The 18,720-nt window shown below is 58.4% G+C and overlaps 1 protein-coding gene across 4 annotated transcripts; it reads right to left on the bottom strand.

Moving 5' to 3' along the window:
* Nucleotides 1-2,178: 2,178 nt before the first annotated feature.
* On the bottom strand, nt 2,179-18,345 carry RIPOR1 (RHO family interacting cell polarization regulator 1). 4 transcript variants are annotated; one of them, XM_060130659.1, is made up of 22 exons: nt 18,237-18,345; nt 10,563-10,689; nt 10,296-10,448; nt 10,048-10,126; nt 9,314-9,337; nt 9,166-9,219; nt 8,870-9,022; nt 8,705-8,768; nt 8,568-8,611; nt 8,364-8,489; nt 7,761-7,909; nt 7,554-7,683; nt 5,795-7,474; nt 5,595-5,710; nt 4,571-4,703; nt 4,174-4,309; nt 3,888-4,049; nt 3,464-3,622; nt 3,107-3,303; nt 2,934-3,017; nt 2,744-2,834; nt 2,179-2,599 (listed from the first exon to the last, which is right to left on the bottom strand). In XM_060130659.1, the coding sequence occupies exons 2-22, from the start codon at nt 10,664-10,666 to the stop codon at nt 2,502-2,504; spliced, it is 3,936 nt and encodes a 1,311-aa protein (XP_059986642.1). In that variant the 5' UTR covers nt 10,667-10,689; nt 18,237-18,345; the 3' UTR covers nt 2,179-2,501. The 4 variants fall into 4 exon arrangements, with proteins under 4 accessions (XP_059986642.1, XP_059986641.1, XP_059986640.1 ...); XM_060130658.1 differs by lacking the exon at nt 18,237-18,345 and adding an exon at nt 11,518-16,982 and having other exon boundaries at nt 5,595-5,707; XM_060130657.1 differs by lacking the exon at nt 18,237-18,345 and adding an exon at nt 11,518-16,980.
* Between the last annotated feature and the right edge of the window lie 375 nt (nt 18,346-18,720).

Genomic DNA, 18,720 nt, shown 5'->3' with positions numbered 1-18,720 from the left:
TGTGTGACAGCAGGTTAGGAGATAGGAGGTGTGCTCGGAGCAGCTTTGCCCTGTGGGAAGACCTATGTGAGGCTATGTGTATTGGGGGAGGGCAAGGTGTACAGAAGGGAGGACAAGGGCTCTCCCTGCCCCCCACCATCTCACAGACATGGGCCTGAGCCAGGGTATAGGAGGCCATCCAGCCTGACTTCAAGTCACTGATGGAGAGGGGTTGAGTGGCTGTTCTGGGGTTGGTTCACACTGCTCTGAGCTGGGTAGGGTTAGTGGGGCAAAGGCCCGAGGCTCTTTTTGTCTTGGCCTTGATAGTCCTTCGGCTGTACCTCATAGTGCCCTAATTCTAGCTCCTGCACCCTCTGACCTTCATATCCACCCTCACCTAGAGCTGAATATGAGGCTCGGGATTCAGGACTCTCCTTGTAGATGACAGAGTTAGGTACCTTATCCCTTCCCAGAATTGGAATGCAGAGATGTAGAGCCACTCAGATTTCCAGTGACAGTCCCAGTTGACCCCTGGCTGGGAAATTTTCCCATCCTACATTTCTTGCCCAGGCTCTGTCTTCTCCTGTGGGTTAAGCCATGAACTTGTGCTAGTCCAGTCACCCCCGCCTGCACCTTCACAGGACATGGTCAGCCAGTGTTCACTTCCTCTTTGCCCACCACACAGGCCACGCTTTGGATGTCAGTGGACAGTCCTGCCCTACTGGGGGACCTCTCATGGGGCCTCAGGCCTGAGGGGCTCCTAGGGGTGGTCCTGGGACTGCAGCCCTGATGCAGGGGCCCCTGCGGCAGGCCCAGGCTGTGGCCAGCTTTGGGTACTGTCTTGGTCTCTATCGTTTGTTTGCCTTCCCCTCCCCTACCACTCCAGCCGACCACCCCAAAACTGAGCTACACTATCCCTCCCATGCCACCCAGTCACAGAGGGAGCACAGCGCTGCGCCGACGCGCTGAGGGCTGTCAGCCTGCCCCCACCCAACTGGAATGAGCCACCTGCATCCACACCCAGGTGTTTCCTGTGCTCCTTCCTGTTACCGTTTTTTTTTTTCTGCTCAGCTTGGCTTCCCCAGCAGGTGGTTAAGGGCCCGGCCAAACCTCTTCATACACAGCTCTAAAACACAGGGGGGCAGGGCTCTCTGGGGATCTGGGTCACCCCCCGGGGGGACTGTTGGGTATCTCATTGGCTCTACCCGAGTGCAGGGACACAGACTCCCCCCAGGGTGTCACGCTGCTGTGCTACAGCCACAGGTGCTGGGACGCCAGAGTGGGCTCAGGGAGTGGGGAAGGCCCTGCTCTTGCACCGTCTCCACTGAAAGCTCTGGAGGGAGAGGGGAAGGGTGGCAGACCTGTTTCTCCAGCCTTGAGTGTGGGCCTCCCTCGGGCCCTCCTTAGAACAGGCCTGCCATGCTGAAGTCCCCCCACCCTCAGCCTCCTCCCATTGAACACTTAACTTTCTGGGGTTAATAAACTCACGTGAGCCCTCTCCCTAGAGCCCTCTTTCCTGAAGCAGCACAAGCCTGCCAGCTGTGGGGAGGTCACAGGGTTTAGTCACGTTTGTTATTACGGAGAGGAGGTGGCTCAGGGAGAGGAGGGACCTTCTGTTTAGAGTCACAGGGCAGCCATCCGGGTCTCCTGCCTCCCAGGCCCCAGCTCTTCCCCTCGGCAAGAATCTCCTCTCAACTACCCAGCGCTCAAGGAGCTCCTTGTGCTCAGCCCCTTCTGTAGGAAGCTGCCTGGGCTGAGGCGAAGACCCAGAAGCCTGGCATTCCCTGACAGGGTTCTGCTGCTCCCTGGTGGCCAGAAGCTCCAGCCACCACCACACCTTTTCCTGCCTGCTTCCTCTTTGCCTCCTGGCCAAGTGAGCTGGCTGCCAGGGAGCCATTCCCAGGACTGGCACCCTTTGGGCCTTCTCTAGGCCAACTCCACAGTTTGGCTCCAGTCTAGGCCCACAGCTTCCAGGCCCAGGGTACACCCACCTGCAGCCCGGGCCTCCTCAGCAACACTCCACCACCCTCTTCCTCTGCCTTCTTTTCCAAGCGCAGTTCCAGCCTCTGAGCTCTCTTCCATCTGGATTTCCAGGGCAAAAGCACATGGCATTGTCACAGTTGGAGTGTGGACACACTAGTGTCAGGGCCACAGCCAGAGTGTGCTGGAGCAGAAGGTCAGTAGTGCACCAGTCCAGGCTACGTAGGAAAGGCATTTTGCTTTTTTATTTTCTGTAAAACTCTGTAAATAAAATACAAAACCAAGGGACGTGGCAGGGCAGAGGCAGGACGGCCAGGCCCGGGACACCGATCTATGGCAAGTGTGCTGAGCCGAGGCTGGGAGGCACTTGACTGCGGCACTGACTCTACCCACCCCGAGGACAAAAGGAGAATATATTAGATTTTCATTGATAGGAATCTGTGAGGGAGGAGTGTCTGGAGCCAGCCCTCACCCTCCCTGCCAGTGCCTGGTAAGCCCTGAAAGTGGGGGGAAGGGGCACTGGGGGCCGGTGGGTGGGGAGTTTAAAATGCCGTGCTGGCCATGCTGCCGGGCCCGAAGATGCGGGGCAGGGCATCCAGTGACTCCTCCAGCCGTCGATGGGCAGACTGTCCCTCTTCTCCTGTAACGGATAAAGATGGGATCAGGAGAGGCCCCAGCCCCGCCCTGACCCCACCTCACCCCTGACCCCATCTCACCCCTATTCCCAGCAGCCAAAATGTCATAGAACTCAACTTGACCCATATCTCCGATTCCCCAGTCTCACCGCATTGCTGCAGGCTCTGCCGAGCTGCTTCCCTCACGGCTTCTGTGTCCGTTTGGCACAGGTACACCAGGGGCTCAATGCCTTCAGGAGCCTATCGGGGGAGAGAGCATTGAGGTGGGCCCAGTGCAGCAGGTGAGAAAGGCTCAGGACCCAGGGCTTGGGGAGCTGGGAGGGGAGAGAAAGGGGTCACCTTGATGCAGCCCAGGGCCAAGCAGCCAGCCACTCTCGTCTGCACATCCTCATCCTCGAGCTGGTCCAGGAAGCAGAGTAGAGCCTGGTTAAGGGTGGGAAGGCAGACTTAGCCAGACACTGGGAGCCCGGGACCCCAGCCTTTGCCCTCAGGGAGCCCTGCCTGACTCTTACCCTTTCCCGGAAGGCAGGGCCCAGTGACAGGCTCCGGAGCTGAGTGCTGACAGCAGCCATGACCTTGTTGTTGCCATGGACAAGCAGGGAGCTGAGGGCCCGGAGCCCATCCCTTCGAAGCCGCCCCTCAGGTGCCAACCTCAGGGCTTTCAGCACCACAGCCTGGTCATCTGAGTTCAGATTCCGCACCAGTAACACTGAAAAAAGGAAGCCGGGCGGGGGGGGTGTCAGTTGGAACAAGCTGGCAGGGCAAAGAGCCTCCCGGGGTGGGTTCTTTTGTACCTTCATGTCCTGAATTCACACCTTCAGACCCACCCATAGCATCAGGCCACTTTGTGACCAGGGCTACTGCCTCACCCTCCTCGGCAGTCTCGGTCACATAGGCCTCCATGGAGGAGCTGTCCAAGGCTTCGAAGTAACTCCAGAACTGGAAGATGGTGAGCTGCTCTCCAGGGCCTGACTGGGGCCTCCGGGGCAGCTTCTGCCCCAGGGCATCCTCCAGGAACTTGACACACACTGTGGGAGGCAGTGCCGCAGGTCTCAGGGTGTGGATGGACCTGGGTCCTTAGCGGGAAGAGTGCTCCCACCCCACGTGCAGGTGCAGGGACCCAGCACAAAAGGGTCCAATCTGGGCCCTTTTGTGCTGAGGCATGAGCCTTCGATGTTTCTTCCCAGTGCTCATCTCAGCATGTCTCTGTGGGCTGACCTGGCTTTCCCTGAGGTCCCATCACTGGGGATCTGAGAAAGGAGAGCAAAGGGGGCAGGTAGGCAGCCCACTCACCAGCCTCAGCTAAGCCTGGCTGGCGCAGGGAGAGACGGGCGCCGTACTGATTGCAGAAGGTGAGGAGCACCCGCTCCACGGGGCAGATGAAGGGGCTGAGTCCCTCTGTACATTGGTCCCAGAAGATCAGGAAGCCGGGCCGGGAGGCCGAGAACTGCACCACTGTGAGGAGGTGCAGGAAACTGTCAGCAACAGGACAGGCCGGTGGGGAGACAGGCGCATAGGTGGGATAGGGCAAGGGAGGAACTTTGGGGCAGACATGAGGCAGAGCCCACACAGCTTTTACCTTCCTGGGCAGAGGTGGCAGGGATTTCCCATCGCCTGCTAAGCTCACATACTGCTTCGAGCACTCGGGCCTCCCGTAGTAGTCGCTCCAGGGCCCATGCCTCTTGGCAGCGCAGGGGCCCAAATGTGCCCAGTTTCTGGAGAATAGGGATGGCCAAGTAGCTCAGACCTCAAGACAGAGCTTAGGGAGGGTGGAGACCAGGGACTACCAGTCCCTGCATGCATCGGGAGAGACTTGGGGGAGCCAGAGTGTGGGAGGTGTTCTATTCAGCAAGAGCCAGGCCCTGGGACATTGGGGAGTGGAATTCAGAGGAGGTGTGCAGGGCCAGGATTGAAGTGTAGGGCTCCCTGGGGAAAGGGGCTACAAGGGAAGGGTAGGGGAATACCACTAGCCTCACCAGCAGGAGGCAGCTGCAGTGGTACAGATGCTGGACCAAGGCAGTGTCCAGAGCTGGACACTCTGTGCTGAGGGGTCGGGCACTAGGTGAGTCGAGGCTGTCCTCAGCCCCAGGCTCCGGGCTGTTTGGGGGCCTGAGAGAAAAATGGGGTCAACCGCCCCAGGAGCACACATCATCATCTGGTCACCAGAGTATTTTTATTAAGTTCCCCCCATCCGAGAACAGAAGAACACATCATGCACAAACAACAGACAATGGGTAAGTTCACGGAGGACTTCCAGACGGAGGAAAGGGCTGGGACCAGCAGGTGGTAGCAGGGGTCTCCAGAGCCTGTCTGCCCAGGGCTACCTCCAGCTAGGACTGCTGGGACCTCTGGGGCCGCCGGGGCTGGGATGGGCGGGAGTAGGGTTGCAGGCGGGATGGTCTACGCAATGTGGACTGCAAGGGATTGCGGCCCAAGAGGCGCAGGGCACGGGGCCATAACCTAGGCAGCACTGGAGGGAGGAGGGGCTGGGCATGACCTTCAACTGGGAATTGGCAAAGGCCACTCTGGGACAAAGAGCCAAGGGGCCAGGGTCTCTGGGAAAGCTGGGGTCCAGACAGAGGGGGTTGATGCTGGGGGGCACAGGATGCATGGAGAGGCATAGTAAAGGCTCGTTCATAGGGTAGGTTCAAGGTGAGGCCAAGGAAGAGAGGAGGAGCTGGAGGCTCAGGAGCTGGTGGGGACCGATGGAGGAGGCAGACACTGCAGGGATGAGGAGGAAGATGACCAGAAGCACTGGGGATACAGATGGGATTGAAAACATGAGCAACAAGGACACACGAGGAGTACATGGGAGAGATGAACACAGATGTACCCGCCAGCAAGTCCATCCCCTCCCACCCACCTCCCTCGAGCCCACCACCCATCTTACTGCTCTCTTTACGTGCTCCCCCTGGCCTCACCTCACCTGTTCCCCTTTCTCGCCTTTCTCCTTCACCAGCTACTCACCTCCCCTCTTCCCCCGCTCCTAGCCCCTCTCACCTGTCCCCAGGACTGTCATTGTCTTCATCTTCATTGAGGAAGCTGAAGCTCTCCAGGGCATGCTCCACAGTGATGCTAAGACTGGAGGCCCGGCTGCGAGTCAGGCCTTGTCTCTGCTGGGGTTGTGAAGGGCGTCAGAGCTGTCGCCCCTGCCTGGCTGCCCTCCCTGCGCTGCCACAAACCAGCCCAGCCCTCCTCACCATAAGCAGACTCTCCAGCCGGGTCACCTCCTGCTCCAGGCCCTGCAGCTCAGGAAACTGGCCACGATAGTCATCCAGGGCAGCCATTAGGGCCCCCAGTGCCTCTTCCAGTTTCCTGTCCCCAGCACCTCCAGCTGCCCCTGGAACTGGGGCCTGGGCAGCCCTGGCCACTCTAGGGTCTGAATGCTGGGGCACAGGGGCTAGGGGTGAGGGAGGGGGACTTGGGCTCTGACGGATGGCTTCTGGGAGTTTTGGGGAAGGGCTTGTGAGGGGTTCCCAACTGGAGCAGGTAGGACTTGGGTGGGAGGTGCAGAGGGCTATGGGGTCTGCCTGAGTGCAGGAAGTGGAGGCTGGGTAGCTACAGGACAGGGGGTCGATGCCTGGGAGGGGAGGGTCTGTGTTTGCAGAGGGGTTGGAGAGCGTGGCAAGGTCTAGAAAAGTGGAAGGGCTTACAGTTATAAGCGTGGGACTTGTGACAGAATGGGTAGGACTCCCGGTGATCTGGACTGGGTCCTTAGCATTGGGTGTAGCGGTGTGAGTTGAAATCCTGGCTGTGTGAGTAGGGGTTGCAGTAGTGTGGGTACTGCTTGTGGTGGTGTGGGTAGAGCTTGCAGTAGTGTTGGCAGGGCTTATTATGGTATGGGCGGGGCTTGTTATGGTATGGGTAGGGCTTGTAGCAATGTGGGTGGGGCTTATGGTGGTATGGGTAGGGCTTGCAGTAGTATGGGTGGGGCTAGTAGTAGTGTGGGTGGGGCTTGTGGTAGTCTGGGCTGGGTGTGTGGTACTGGGGGTAGGGCCTGCAGTAGAGAGGGTAGAGATCACGTGTTTGTTGGTGGGGCTTGTGACAGTGTGTGTCAGGTTTGTAACAGTGTGGCTGAGGCTTGTGGTGGTCTGGACTGGGTCTGTAGTATTGGGGACAGGAGCTACAGGAGTGACGGTAGAAAGCATTGGCTTGTGGGTGGGACTTGTGGTGGTCTGGACTGACCCTGTGGTACTGGGGGTAGGGCCTGTAATAGTGATGGTAGAGACCACAGTCTTGTGGGTAGAAACTGTGGTAGTGTGAGTAAGGCTTGGAGCACTATGGGTAGGGCTTACAACACTAGAGGTGGCGCTTGTAGTGGTGTGGGTGGGGTCTGGCAATTCAGGAGAGCTAGAATTTATGGTCTTGTTAACTGAGTCTAGGTGTGCGGAGGGGGCAGGGTCTGTAGATGTGTGGGCAGGGCCTGTTGTACTGAGAGCAGGGCTTATGGCAGAATGGCCAGGGTCCAGAGCAGAAGGGACAGGACTAGGGTGCTCCCCATGTGTGGGACCTGGATGTGCAGGTGGGCTGGGTCCCTGGACTAGACTTTCTAGGCCTGCAGCCTCCACTGAAGCCTCAGCCAGGGCAGCATCCACACTGGCCTCACTGATATGGCTCAGAGTCCGGCTGTAGGGGGCATGCCCATTGGCCAGGGCTGGGGCCATGGCCCCCTCCTCATCCACGGTTCCAGAAGTGGAGGTTTCAGCCCTACGGAAGGCAACCTGGATGGGCAGAGGCTCAGGCTGCTGCACCAGGGGCCTGGGGGCTGAGGAGTGGCGTGCAGTGCCTGAGAGCTGTGGGCTAGAGGAGTCATCGGAAGATTCGGACGACAGGGACCACGCTGTCCCATTCTCCAGCTCCTCCTGCCGCCTCAGCATATTCTAGGAGAGAGAAAAGGACATCTCAGGATCACCCCCAGCAAACCCCTGGATGGGGAGCTGAGCCTGGGATGTGACTCACATAGAAGGCCTGTTCCCGAAGTGAGGGCGTGTCTGGTGGGCTCTGGCTATAGGTGGAGAAGCGCTTGGTGACTGTGGAGGCCTTGTTGACAGTAGAAGCGGCTGAGGGCTGGTCATCCTTGTCGAAGGGACTGGAGAGGGAAAAAGCTGTTAGAAGGTGCTAACATGAAGCCCCAGCCCCGTCTCCAAGCCCCTCAGCCCCACCAACCTCCACGTGACTTCCAGGCTGAGCTTGATGGTGCCGAGGTCATTAATGTCCACAGCTACAACCTGGGGCAGGGCAGCGAACAGATCCTTGGTCTCACAGGAGACGCTGCCTACAACCACATGGTTGGCCAGGCCCTTCAGTTCTGTCACCTGTAGCCAAGAATGCATGGTGGGGTCACAAGGGTGTAGGGGTCATGAGATTGTGGGAGATCAGAGGTCTGAATTTGCATAGAGGTTATGTGACAGTCACAGGGTCATTGGGCCATGAGGAAGTTACAGGGAATGGAGTTCTCAGGGTAATGGGGCCATGGAGGCTCGAAGCAGCCTGGGAGCACGGGGACCACAGAGGTCTAAATTTGTAGTCATTGAGGTCGTGGGAGTCACAGCCTCATGAGAGTTCAGGGGTCATATATTCACAAGGTCAGGAGGTCACAAGGAAATCACAGGGTCATGAAGGTCAAGGGGTCACACATTCACAGAGGGCCATGGAACCAGATGGGGGTCACAGGGGTAAGGGTCTCAGGGTCATGAGGATCATAAGGGGTTCACAGGGTCATAGAGCCACAGGATCTTGGTGTCCTATGGTTCTGGGCAGAGACATCACCTTGATGGACAGGAACTCCGTGAGCAGAGGAAGAAAGACGGTTTCCTCACTGTCCCACACCTGCTTTCCACTACCCTCTATGCGGCCCCGTAGTTTCCAGCGCTGACGCCCATATTTCATGCAGATCTAGGGGAAGAGGCAGGTTGAAGCAGCCCTTGGTGTTGCGACCCTGCCATCCCAGCCCTTCCCTGCCCATCCTCCTACCTCATACTGATCGCCCACACATAGCCTGGCGAAGCCGGCCAGCCCTGGGAGTGGGGGAGAAGTAGATGAGCTGGGTCCAGGGGTCTCAGGCACACACCTCCCTCTCCCCACCACCAGTCGGCCTCACCACTTGGTACCTTTCATCCGGAGATGGAACTCGCCCAGCTGTGCTTCCAGCTCACTCTCCAGCAGGCACATGCTCTGAGAGGGATGGGCAGGGACAGGAGGAGGTCAAGAACCAGTCCCCTCTCACCAGCTCTGCCACACTCTGTGCCTCTGCCTCACAGGCACACATCCCTCACCTCTGTGTACTCCCGATGCCCCCGAGTAGCCTCGGCCAGGCTGTCCCGGGCCTCACGGCTCCCTGGGGAGCCGGTGCTGTAGGCACGGACCATGTTGTAGGCGCCATCCCGGAGACGCCGCTGGACACAGTATGCCTCGTACAGCTCGTCGATCTGGGCAGATGAGTGGGGTGAGAGAGGGGGGATTGAGACTCACTACTGGGGTTCCTCACCCAGGGCCTAGCATCATCCCATCTCCCTGTGATACCCAATCCCCCACCCCACGCTGCAAGCACACACGCATGCTGCACAAGTACCTTGCTGGCGTGGAACTCCAGCCGTCGTAGGAAGCGTTCAATGGACTTGACTTGCTGGGGGAGAGGTGCGTTAGGAGAAGCCTGAGGCCCAGGGCCCTTTACCTCCCCCTGAGCCAACCTCTTTCAACACCATTCTCTATACACTCACCTTGTCTAAGTCATACAGGAAGCCCTGCGGGGAGAGATGAGGGGGGCATTAGGAGGTAGGGGAAGTACTCCAGCAGGGGCAGTTGCTCACCCAGACCTACCTAGCTCCTTTTCATCACAGCCTTCCTCCCTCTCACACCACAGTCCACAGCCATTCCAGTCAAAGCAGGGACTGACCTACTTTCCCACGTGCCTGGTCTTTGCTGGTGTCATAGATTTGGTCCCCAAGGCCCCTCTAGTACTCTTCCCCCCACCTCTTCCATGGGATCCCTCCCCTGGCCCACTGCCTTTTCTACAACCCCTAGGAAGAGAGCTCTGTGCCTCTTCATGCATGGTTCCCTCTACCAGGGAACTCCTGTTCATGCTTCAAGACCCAGCAGAAATGTTTCTTCCTCTGGGAAGCCCTGACCTGTTCCCCAGGAAGAACCATGGCTCTCCCTCAGTACCACTACAACATAATCTTCTGCTGTCCACGTCTGTGGGGTTTGACCCAACCCACTGGAAGCTCCCATGGACAGGCACTGGGTCCCAGGCAAAGTACATGCAGCCTGGGAAAGCTGAGAAGAGGAACCTCCCCAGCCTTCCCTGATACCCCCTTTTCTAGTCACACCTGGACCAAATCACCCCAGAAAACAGCTCTGATGTCACCCAGGGCTGGTGCTGCCCAGTCCCCCACACCACAAGAGCAAAGGGCATATTAATCCTGGGCATACGGGATGCCAACCCTTCACTTACCAGGCGAGAATTCCTCTTGGACTCCCTTATCTGTCTTTGGAGTTTCTCCTGCTCCTGCTGGTGCACTTCTAAATAGGCCCTGGGGAAAGGGGTGACCACAAGAGTTATCTTACCTCTCCAGCTTCTACCTGCCCAGGGAACAGGCAGTGAGGAGAGGGTGTGAGGCTGGGGAAGGTTCCTACTAGCAGAAAGGGAATGAGGACTTAGGGAGGGATCATGGGACAAGGCATTGGGAGGGCACTGCTTACGTCAGGCCTCGCTTGAGCGTCGTGTACACCAGGTCCAGCCGCTCAGGCTGTGGGACCTTGGGGGCCGGGTGCGCCACTGAAAACATCTTGGACACTCGGGAGAGCGCTGGGGGCTTCCGTGGGGGCCCCGGGGGACTGAAGGCTGGGAAGCTCCTGAAGAAGAGACTGCACTCAGGAAGGGGCAAGAAGTCATTCCCCAAGCCCTCACTTGCACACTCCAACCCGGTCAGACTCTCTTGACCCCATAAGCCCCCCTCTGCCGCGTACCTGGGCCCCCGCTCCTGGCTGCCGAGGACGCCTGCGAAGGACTGGCTCCTATTGACCCGGGCGCTGAGCAGGCGGCGCTGCGGCCGCACCGACAGGGACATCATGGAATGAGTCCTCGCGGGGCTCCCTGGGGGTGGCGAGTGAGGGTGTACAGCGCCAATCAGGCCCTTGAAGCCCCTCCCCGCGGCCCCGACTCTGTATCTCAGTCCTGCCGGCCACGGCCTGAGGCTGGAGTCCGAACCCCAGCAGCCCTGGTGCTTATGACAGGGCGGCCGCGGGTGACTCGGTGTCGGACTCAGCGTGGCCTCGGCTACGCCCCCACTTCCTGCAGAGGTGCAGGCTCCGCCTGCCGCGCGGGGCAGGAAGGGGGGGTCGCACTGGGACCCTCCCCGGGCTGGGAAGGGGCAGGAAAGGGGAGGGGCGCGCAAAGAATGTGCGGAAGCGCCTGTTTACCCGGGGGTGGGGCGGGCTCCCCAGCCCTGCCCTGACCTCCTCCCCCCAAGTGGGCCAGGAGCTCCCACGCCCACACCCCGAGAGGCCGTAGGAGGTCACGGGGCGGGGCGGGGTGCGTGCTTTGAGCCCAGCGGAGCTGCCTGGCAGGCCCGGCCTGTGCAGGTTGGGCTCCCCACACCGGCCGCCCTGCGGAAGCTGCTCCCCTCCAGCCCCCACCCGCTCCGAGGCGCCCAGACGCCAGAGCCCTCCCGGTGCCCAGAGCCGGGGGATTCCCAGGTTGGGGGGCAGTGCCGAGAAGTGCCCCGCCCCCTCCACTTTCCTGAGACTCCAACCGGGAAACTGAGTCACAGACAGCAGCGTTTGCCCGTGACCTTAGCAGGAAGAGATCCTCCGTAGACCCCCACACCGCTCCGGCGAAACACGCGCCCCAGGCCCACAGAACGCGGCCCGCAGCCCCCTGGGACCAGCCCCGGAGCCTCCGCAGCCCCGGACCAGGTCCTACCTCTCTTCTTGGAGTTCATGGTAAGTCCGGGACAGCCCTCCAAGCTCCGTGCTTGCCCCCCGTGTCCCCGCCGGCCCAGGGCCACTCGGTGCCGGCCGGGCTGGGCTCCGCGTTCGCTCCCAGCGGCTCTGGCTCCTGCTTCAGCTCCTCCTGGCGCCGCCCCCCGCCCAGTTCCTGCCGCCTGACTCAGCCCGCCGGGATGGGGCGGGACCCGCCGGACCACGGGGGCACCTGGCCCTTGGCCCCCCTCCCAGCCTCTGGGAGGGGTGACTGAAGGTTCCCCACAGGCAGGGGACTGACAGGGGTCTTCTCGGCTGGGTCAGGAGTGTGGGTAAAGGGAGTCGAGGGCGGCGGTGAATATGGAGGGATAAACAGAGTGAGGACACCGTGTGGGGCTGAATTGGGTGCAGTTAGCACAGGGGGCTCATAGTGTGGCTGTTGAGGAGTGCTGAGAGAGAGCTGGACAGAGGGCTGAGAGTTGGGGTTCTGAGTGTGTGAAGGCTAGAGAGCAGGGGCTGAGAGAGTAGAAGGAAGGGCTGGGGGTGCTAAGTGTAGGGGCTGTGCCAAAGGACGGCAGAGAAGCACTGAGCATGAGGGGGTTTGGAGGCTGAGAAGGAGCTAAAAGTGGGGGACTGGATCAACCCCATATTATGTGTTGCCACCGAGAGAACGAAGAGAAGCAACTGGGTGCAGAGAGTCCCATAGCACCCTGCACCACCCCCATCCCTCCACCCTCAGAGGGGATGCTCAGTCTGGACACCCTCTCTACCCCCAGGCCACAGGATAGAGGATCCGGTCCCATTCCCCAATCAGGGCCTTCTCTCTGGCAGAAGCTGCATCCTAGGGCAGAGGCCCCATCCTTCTGGCCCCCACCTCACATGGGCTGAATCCCCTTGCTGTTGGCCCTTTCTTGCCCCCAGTATCTCTTTATTGACTATCCCTATCCAACTCTAGCCTGGATAAAGGCCACCATACTCAGGGTCCATTGAGCATCTCATCCTCTCAGATGGCCTGGGTGCTCCCCCACCCCATAAACACTCTTGCTCCTTGATGCTCAATTCTGCTGCACTGGGCTTACTTTTTCCCCAAGAGGCTGGGGTGGGCCCAGGGGTCTGCATTTCCAACCAGCCCACCACCCCCCTACAGATTCAGATGCAAGATGTCCAAGGATCCTAGTTTGAGAAATGCTCTCTCCCCCTCCCTCCTTGAAGACTGGATGCTGTGCACCCTATGCTGGCAGCTATGCATTCCCATGGATTGCCCACCCAACACTGGCCTCTCTGCTCCGTGCAGCCACCCTCCATGGGAACACCTCAGTCTCATCACCTGGCTCTGGAATGACCCTTTCCTAAATCAGAACCACATCTCCATCACCCCCACCTCACCTGCCTTCTACCTGTGACCTCTTGAGACCTCAGCTCATTTATTCAACTATTTACCAAGTGACAACCCTATGCAAGTCTCTGGAGATAACAGCTGGAATTGCACAGACATTGCCCTGCACGGAGCTCACAATCCGCCTCTGCTTCCTTTCTGTCTGCCAGTTCCCTCCTACCTTCTCTTCTCTAACTTCCTTGCACACCCTTCTCCCCAGCCTGGATCTGCAGCCACCACTCCAGCTTGCTCGCCTGCTACCAATATCCCCAGCACCCTGGGCTTCTCTATTACCTGGCAGAAACCAACCCTGGGCAACCTAACCCCCTGCCTTCTCTGCACCTGTGCACAGGCTGGCGGGAGCTGCCAGAGGTCTTGGCACAGCAGCTGGGCTGGAAAAGAGTAAATCTCAACCTCAGCCAGGCTTTTGTTTCCCATGCGGGAAATCCTCATGTGTGACCTTAGCCATCTCTCTCCCTTTCCATGGAAGATGAGTGTTTCAAACTTTCTCCACAAGCCTCAAACAAGCTCAAGTCACTCCCACATAGAAGATGAAAACAACCTTGGAAACCATCCAAATGCCCATCAGTAGATAATGGAATGCTATACAACAAAAAGAATGGACAATATACAACCACATGCAACGATGTGGATGAATCCTACAGACATAATGTTGAGTGAAAAAAGCAAGACCACAAAAGAGAATATATGTTTGAGTTCCTTGATATAAAGTTCAAAAACAGTTAAACTTAATCTATGGTGACAGAAGTCAGAATAGTAGTGACTATTAATAGTAGTGACACTACCCCTGGGCAGTAGTGACTGGAAGGGAGCGCAAGGGGGCTGACAGGGTACTGATTATGTTCTGTTTCCTAATCTGGGTTGTATTTCCTGATCCTATATGGGTGTGTTCCTTTGTGAAAATGTCTTCTGAGCTGTACAGTTAGGACATGTACCCTTTCTGTGTGAATATTATATTTCAGTATAAAGTTAACTTTAAATAAATAACTACAAAAAAAAATGACCCCTCTGTGGACTCCCAGCCTCTTTCTAGCTACCCTACCCCTCACCCTATTTGGCTCTTTTAGAGCCAAGTTTCTTGAAGAGGTGTCTACCTCCATTTCCTCTCCAAACCCACCCACTCTTCTTCCTATCTTGGTACAGCTTCTATACCCAGTACTCCCCTGACTGGTCTGGACAAGGTCACCAGTGACTTCCCCATTGCTGAATCCAGTGTCCAATGTTTGGTCCTTATCCTGCTTGATCTCAGCAAAGCTTTTCACTGTGTAGTTCTCTTCCTCTTCCTTGAGCCTTTCCTTGTCTTGGATTTCAAGAGACAACGTGCCTCTGGCTTTCCACCTATCGCTCTGGCTGCACATTATTATTTTCCCAGAGGATCTGCCTTTCTCCCCATCCCTGAATGGGCCTCATCCTCCCCACTCATGGGCTGGGTACATCTCCCACAGCTTAATGCCATCTAAAGTTTGCCAGCTTCCATGTCTCTTCCTTGCCCAAACCATTCTTCTGAGCACCAGGCCTGTTTATCCAGCTGGATACCTCCTGGAAGCTGAGTGACAATGTGGAGTGGGTTATTAGGGATGTGCTAAGTTTGAAGGCCCCAAACTAAAGTCACCACTTTCCTCCTCAAACCTGACTCTCCCCAGTCTTAACCTCTCCCCAACAGCCCCACCATCTATTTATCCAGTTGTTCAAGACAGAAACTAGGAATCATCATGGATCCCTCAGCCTCTGTTACCCCCACATCTACTCAGCCACCCAACTCCTGCCGTCTCTGGAATCTGCCCCCTCACCTCCACCCCTATAGCTAGAACTCAAGGCCAAGCCATCACCAATTCTCACCTAGAACCCTACAGCAGCTTCCTAATGGGTTCCCTGTCTCCATGCTAACCCACAATGATCTATTCAATAACAGCATTGCCCCTCTTGAAATTCCAGTCACCTGACAATGCTAAAAACTGTCCTTTATCAAGTGATTTCTATGCCAAGCACTGTGCTTAATTAACAAACATCATCTCATTTAATTCTGGCAACAAACTTACGGGGTGTGTCCTATTAGCCCCACTTCACAGGTGAGAAACCTGAGGCTAACTGGCTGTGTGACTTTGGGCGAGACATTTCTTAACCTTTTGGGGCTGCAGGTATCCATCTGTTAAATGAGGATAACAACAATAATAATAACAACTATCTCACAGGGCTGTTGGGAGGATGAAATGAGATACTTCCTCTACTGGGAGTGTTCGGGGAAGGGAGAATTGTATGTGGAGTACAGAAGTTGGGGTGGACACAGTACCTCACTGTAAACACACAACAAATGTTAACTGATGTTATTAACAATTATTAATCTGCCCAAGATTACACAGCTGTTAAGTGGTAGGGCCAGGATTCAAACCCCAGGACTCTAAATCTTTAACTTCCCTCTATTCTAACTCTCGTGAAACATCCATGGGCATTCCTCTACCCCAAGGATAAAGTCCAGACTCTCTAAGATGACCCACAAGACCTTCAGGCTCTGTCCCTTCCCTCATATACCTTCCTCCTCCCCTCTGTTCCCCCCATGATTGTTCTGTTCCAGATACTGTGAATTCTCCCCATGCCTGTAGGCTCTTCAGCATTTAAGCAGCAGCTCTCATTGATCCTATATCCTCTTCCCACTACTCTCAGCCTGACCAGCTCCCTCTCTTTTTTCAAGTCTTACCCTACTACTTCTTCCTCAAAGAAGCCTGCCTTGGATTGGGTCCCCCTTTAAGGTGCCTCATAGTTTCCTCTCTCTGATCCATGAGGCCACATAACTCAGTTGTCAGTTCCCCTTTAGGGTCTGTCTTCCAACCAGATTGTGAACTCTGGGGGCTGAGGCCTGTCTGCTTTGCTCACTGCTGTACCCTCCGCGCCCTGCACCAAAGCAATGAAGGAAGGCAGGAGCTGATTATGAGTTGGGGGCTGACTGAACTGGGTTGCCCAGATACAGGTAGATCCTGAGCTGCTGGAAGGGTAGATTTCAAGTCTCTATCTACCCCAACTCCTGTACCTCATAGGCAATTTCCTTTTCCCTTCCTTCCTTTCTGATTGTATCAGCAGGTGGGCTTCTGCCCTCTGAGAATGGGGCTGGGTGGGGGTTCCCTGGGATTCTGGAACTGAGTAGGTGGGCTGGACTCAGAGTAGGCTGAGTGTCCCATCAATTTTCTTTCTCTGGGCTTCTGCCACAGGGACCAGGATGTATAACTGTTGGTCTAAATGACCATTAGAATATCAATCTAAGTGACAATTCCAGGGGGTGAATAGGCAGGATCTCCCCTGCTGGGGGTGGGGGAAGGGAAAGAGCTGAACCCCTTGAGCCAAGGGAGAGGGGCCACCTCAACTGGTGTTGGTGGGGGCTGGCTGATAAGAGCCAGGGGATTATCTGGACTTATGGCAGCCCTGAAGTCTGTTCTGGACATGGGAAAGAACCCAGGTCTCAAGGGTGATGGGGCCTGCAGCATAGCCAGCTCAGGGCAGCTAGGAATGGAACTCTGCCCGCTTGCGTGGCCCCAGATCCCGCGGCCTCTAATACCCTCTACACGCCAAAACTGGTGCACTTGCGTGGGTCAGGAGGTCCCGCCACCTGTGCGGCCCAGCTCAGTGGTATGCCAGGCCAGCCGCTTTCCCGGGAGTCTCCGGTCCGGCCCCGCCCCACCGCAGGGCTGCCCAGGACTGAGGTAAACAGACGCTAAAAATAACCCGGGCAAGGGGCGGCTTCAAGGAAGAATGGGGTCCCTCCTGAGCCTTCCCCTGTCTCCATGGCAACTGCCCCAAACCCGGCTGCTGACATCATGCCGCAGCTGCGGGAGCAGGGAGGGAGGGGGGCGCGGTGCGGCCTGGGACCCCCCACCCCGGAACCGGGCGGAGGCGGCCGGGTGGCCTCACTTCCTGCCGGCCCCCTCCCTGGTCAGCTGGTCACATTCCCGGACGGCGGCGCACTGGAAGCCTTGTGGCCTCCCCCGGGCCGGGCCTGGCAGAGGCGCTAGTCCGAGCTGCAGCGAGGGGCCCGCAGTGACTCAGCCGCGTCCTCCCCGCCAGCTTTTCCACCCGGGGAGGGCCCAGCCCAGCGCCCTGTGTGCTCCCCTCATCCCCACCCATTTCCAGGTACCCCTCTGCAGCTGCTGCCCCACAGGACCCAGGACAGAGAGGTTTTTTTTGTTGGGTTGTTTTTGTTTATTGTTTTTGACAGGGAGGTTTTGTACCTCACTCTCCAATTCTCATCTCTCTCCCTGCCCACCCATCCCTGCCGCTACCCTCCATGCCGGGGAAGCAGATGGTGCAGTGGCAAGAATTCAAATCTGGGTCTAATTCCCACCTCTCTCCAAACCAGCTGTGTGACCTTCAGAATATTACTTAACCTCTCTGGGCCAGTTTCTGCACTTGCCAGATCGTCTGGTAACCCTCCTCAGAAGGCTGTGCCGGCACTGAGCGATGCAGGCCCAGGGCAAGCCCCACAGATGGCCCACCGTATTGTTACACTGGACTGCACACAGTAGGTGCTCGGCCAGCCAGCCTGGACATATATTAGAAGCAACCCAGAACTGTCTGAGATGGGTCAGTCTTGGAGGCTGGACTCAGGCCTAACGGGGAGAGGAGAACACAGGGTGCTGAAGCCAGGCTTACCCAGACCCCTTGCCCTGGTGAGCAGCCCCTTACCCAAACTGGTTCTGCAGGCTGCCCAGGCCTGGCTGCTTGCAGAATTCCCACACCAGCCTCTCATTTCCAGGTACAGGGTCCGTTCCCCTACGGCGCCGGGGCTATCCTCTCCGGCCTGGGCCGCGCCAGATTTGGGCGAAGAGCCCAGCCCAAGGCCGGATCGGCCACCTCGGGTCGGGGCCCAAAGCGGCTTAGGCCAGCCGGTGAGGCCAGAGAGATTAGCTCATCTCGGAGGCGGGCCTGCACCCCTCGTCGCCCTCTCCCCATTCCCAGCTCAGTCTCTCCTGCGGCGAGGGCAGTGGGGCTCCCGATGAGCGTCCGTGCCAGGGCCCAGGCTGGCGCCAAGGGCCCACCCTCAGGCCTGGCCCACCCCAGAGCCCCGGGGCACAGGCCGCCTGGGCCTTGCCGTGGGAGGGAAGGAGGCAGCGCCGGGTGCGGCAGGCCCAGAGGCGGCGGCTTTTGTGGGCGTCCTCCGCGCCCGAGAGGAGGGGAGGAACGACACCGCGAGGCCTGGGTCCCGGGGATGGCGCGATACGGGACAGGCCTCAGCCGGGGCAGCAGATCTGGGACTCCCCAGGCGGGGGGAGGCACCAGAACCGCCGCACCCGACCCCCGCCCTGCCCGCGGCCCCCGGAAACGGCGGGGACACTCACATGGCTGCGCTGGGCTGCGCGGACTTCGCACTCTCCGTGCACTGGTCGCTGCCCGGCTACGTCGCGCCGCAGCTGCCGCGGTCACCGCCGCTGCTGCCCGCCCCTCCCTCTGCTCCGCCGCCTGCAGCCCAGACGCCCCGCTCCTCCCCTGGCCAGCTGGGCCCCACCCCCTGCGCTCCCGCGGCTCCCGCACCCCTGGAGGCGCTCACGGCTCGCTCCGCCCTCTAGGCTAACGGGGCAGGCCGGTGGCTGGCGGCGTCCACCAGCTTGACGGGGCGGGGCGAGGCAGGACAGGGCGGGGTGGGGGGGGGAACCCTGGACGACACGCGGGCGGTGGGAGTTCTCATTGCTCGGGATCCGGATACATATGCGGAATAGGGCGACTTTCGGAGAACCATTAGCAAAGGCAGGAAGGAACCATTCCTTCCCATGCAGACCCTAAAACCGGTGCACCGGAGAGCCTCGCCTGCCTGCTCCCTCCTTG

Source organism: Lagenorhynchus albirostris, chromosome 19 (assembly GCF_949774975.1).
Source record: "Lagenorhynchus albirostris chromosome 19, mLagAlb1.1, whole genome shotgun sequence".
Lineage (NCBI taxonomy): Eukaryota > Metazoa > Chordata > Mammalia > Artiodactyla > Delphinidae > Lagenorhynchus > Lagenorhynchus albirostris.
This window is presented reverse-complemented; position numbering and strand designations above follow the sequence as displayed.

Bases quoted from the DNA above. Each gene is read 5' to 3' on its own strand.
- RIPOR1 (XM_060130657.1), bottom strand. The intron at 10,127-10,295 runs GTAAGCAGTGCC...CCCTTTCCCCAG, and splicing joins ACGCTCAAGCGAGGCCTGAC to GGCCTATTTAGAAGTGCACC. The intron at 8,769-8,869 runs GTGAGGGATGTG...CATCCCTCTCAG, and splicing joins GGCATCGGGAGTACACAGAG to AGCATGTGCCTGCTGGAGAG.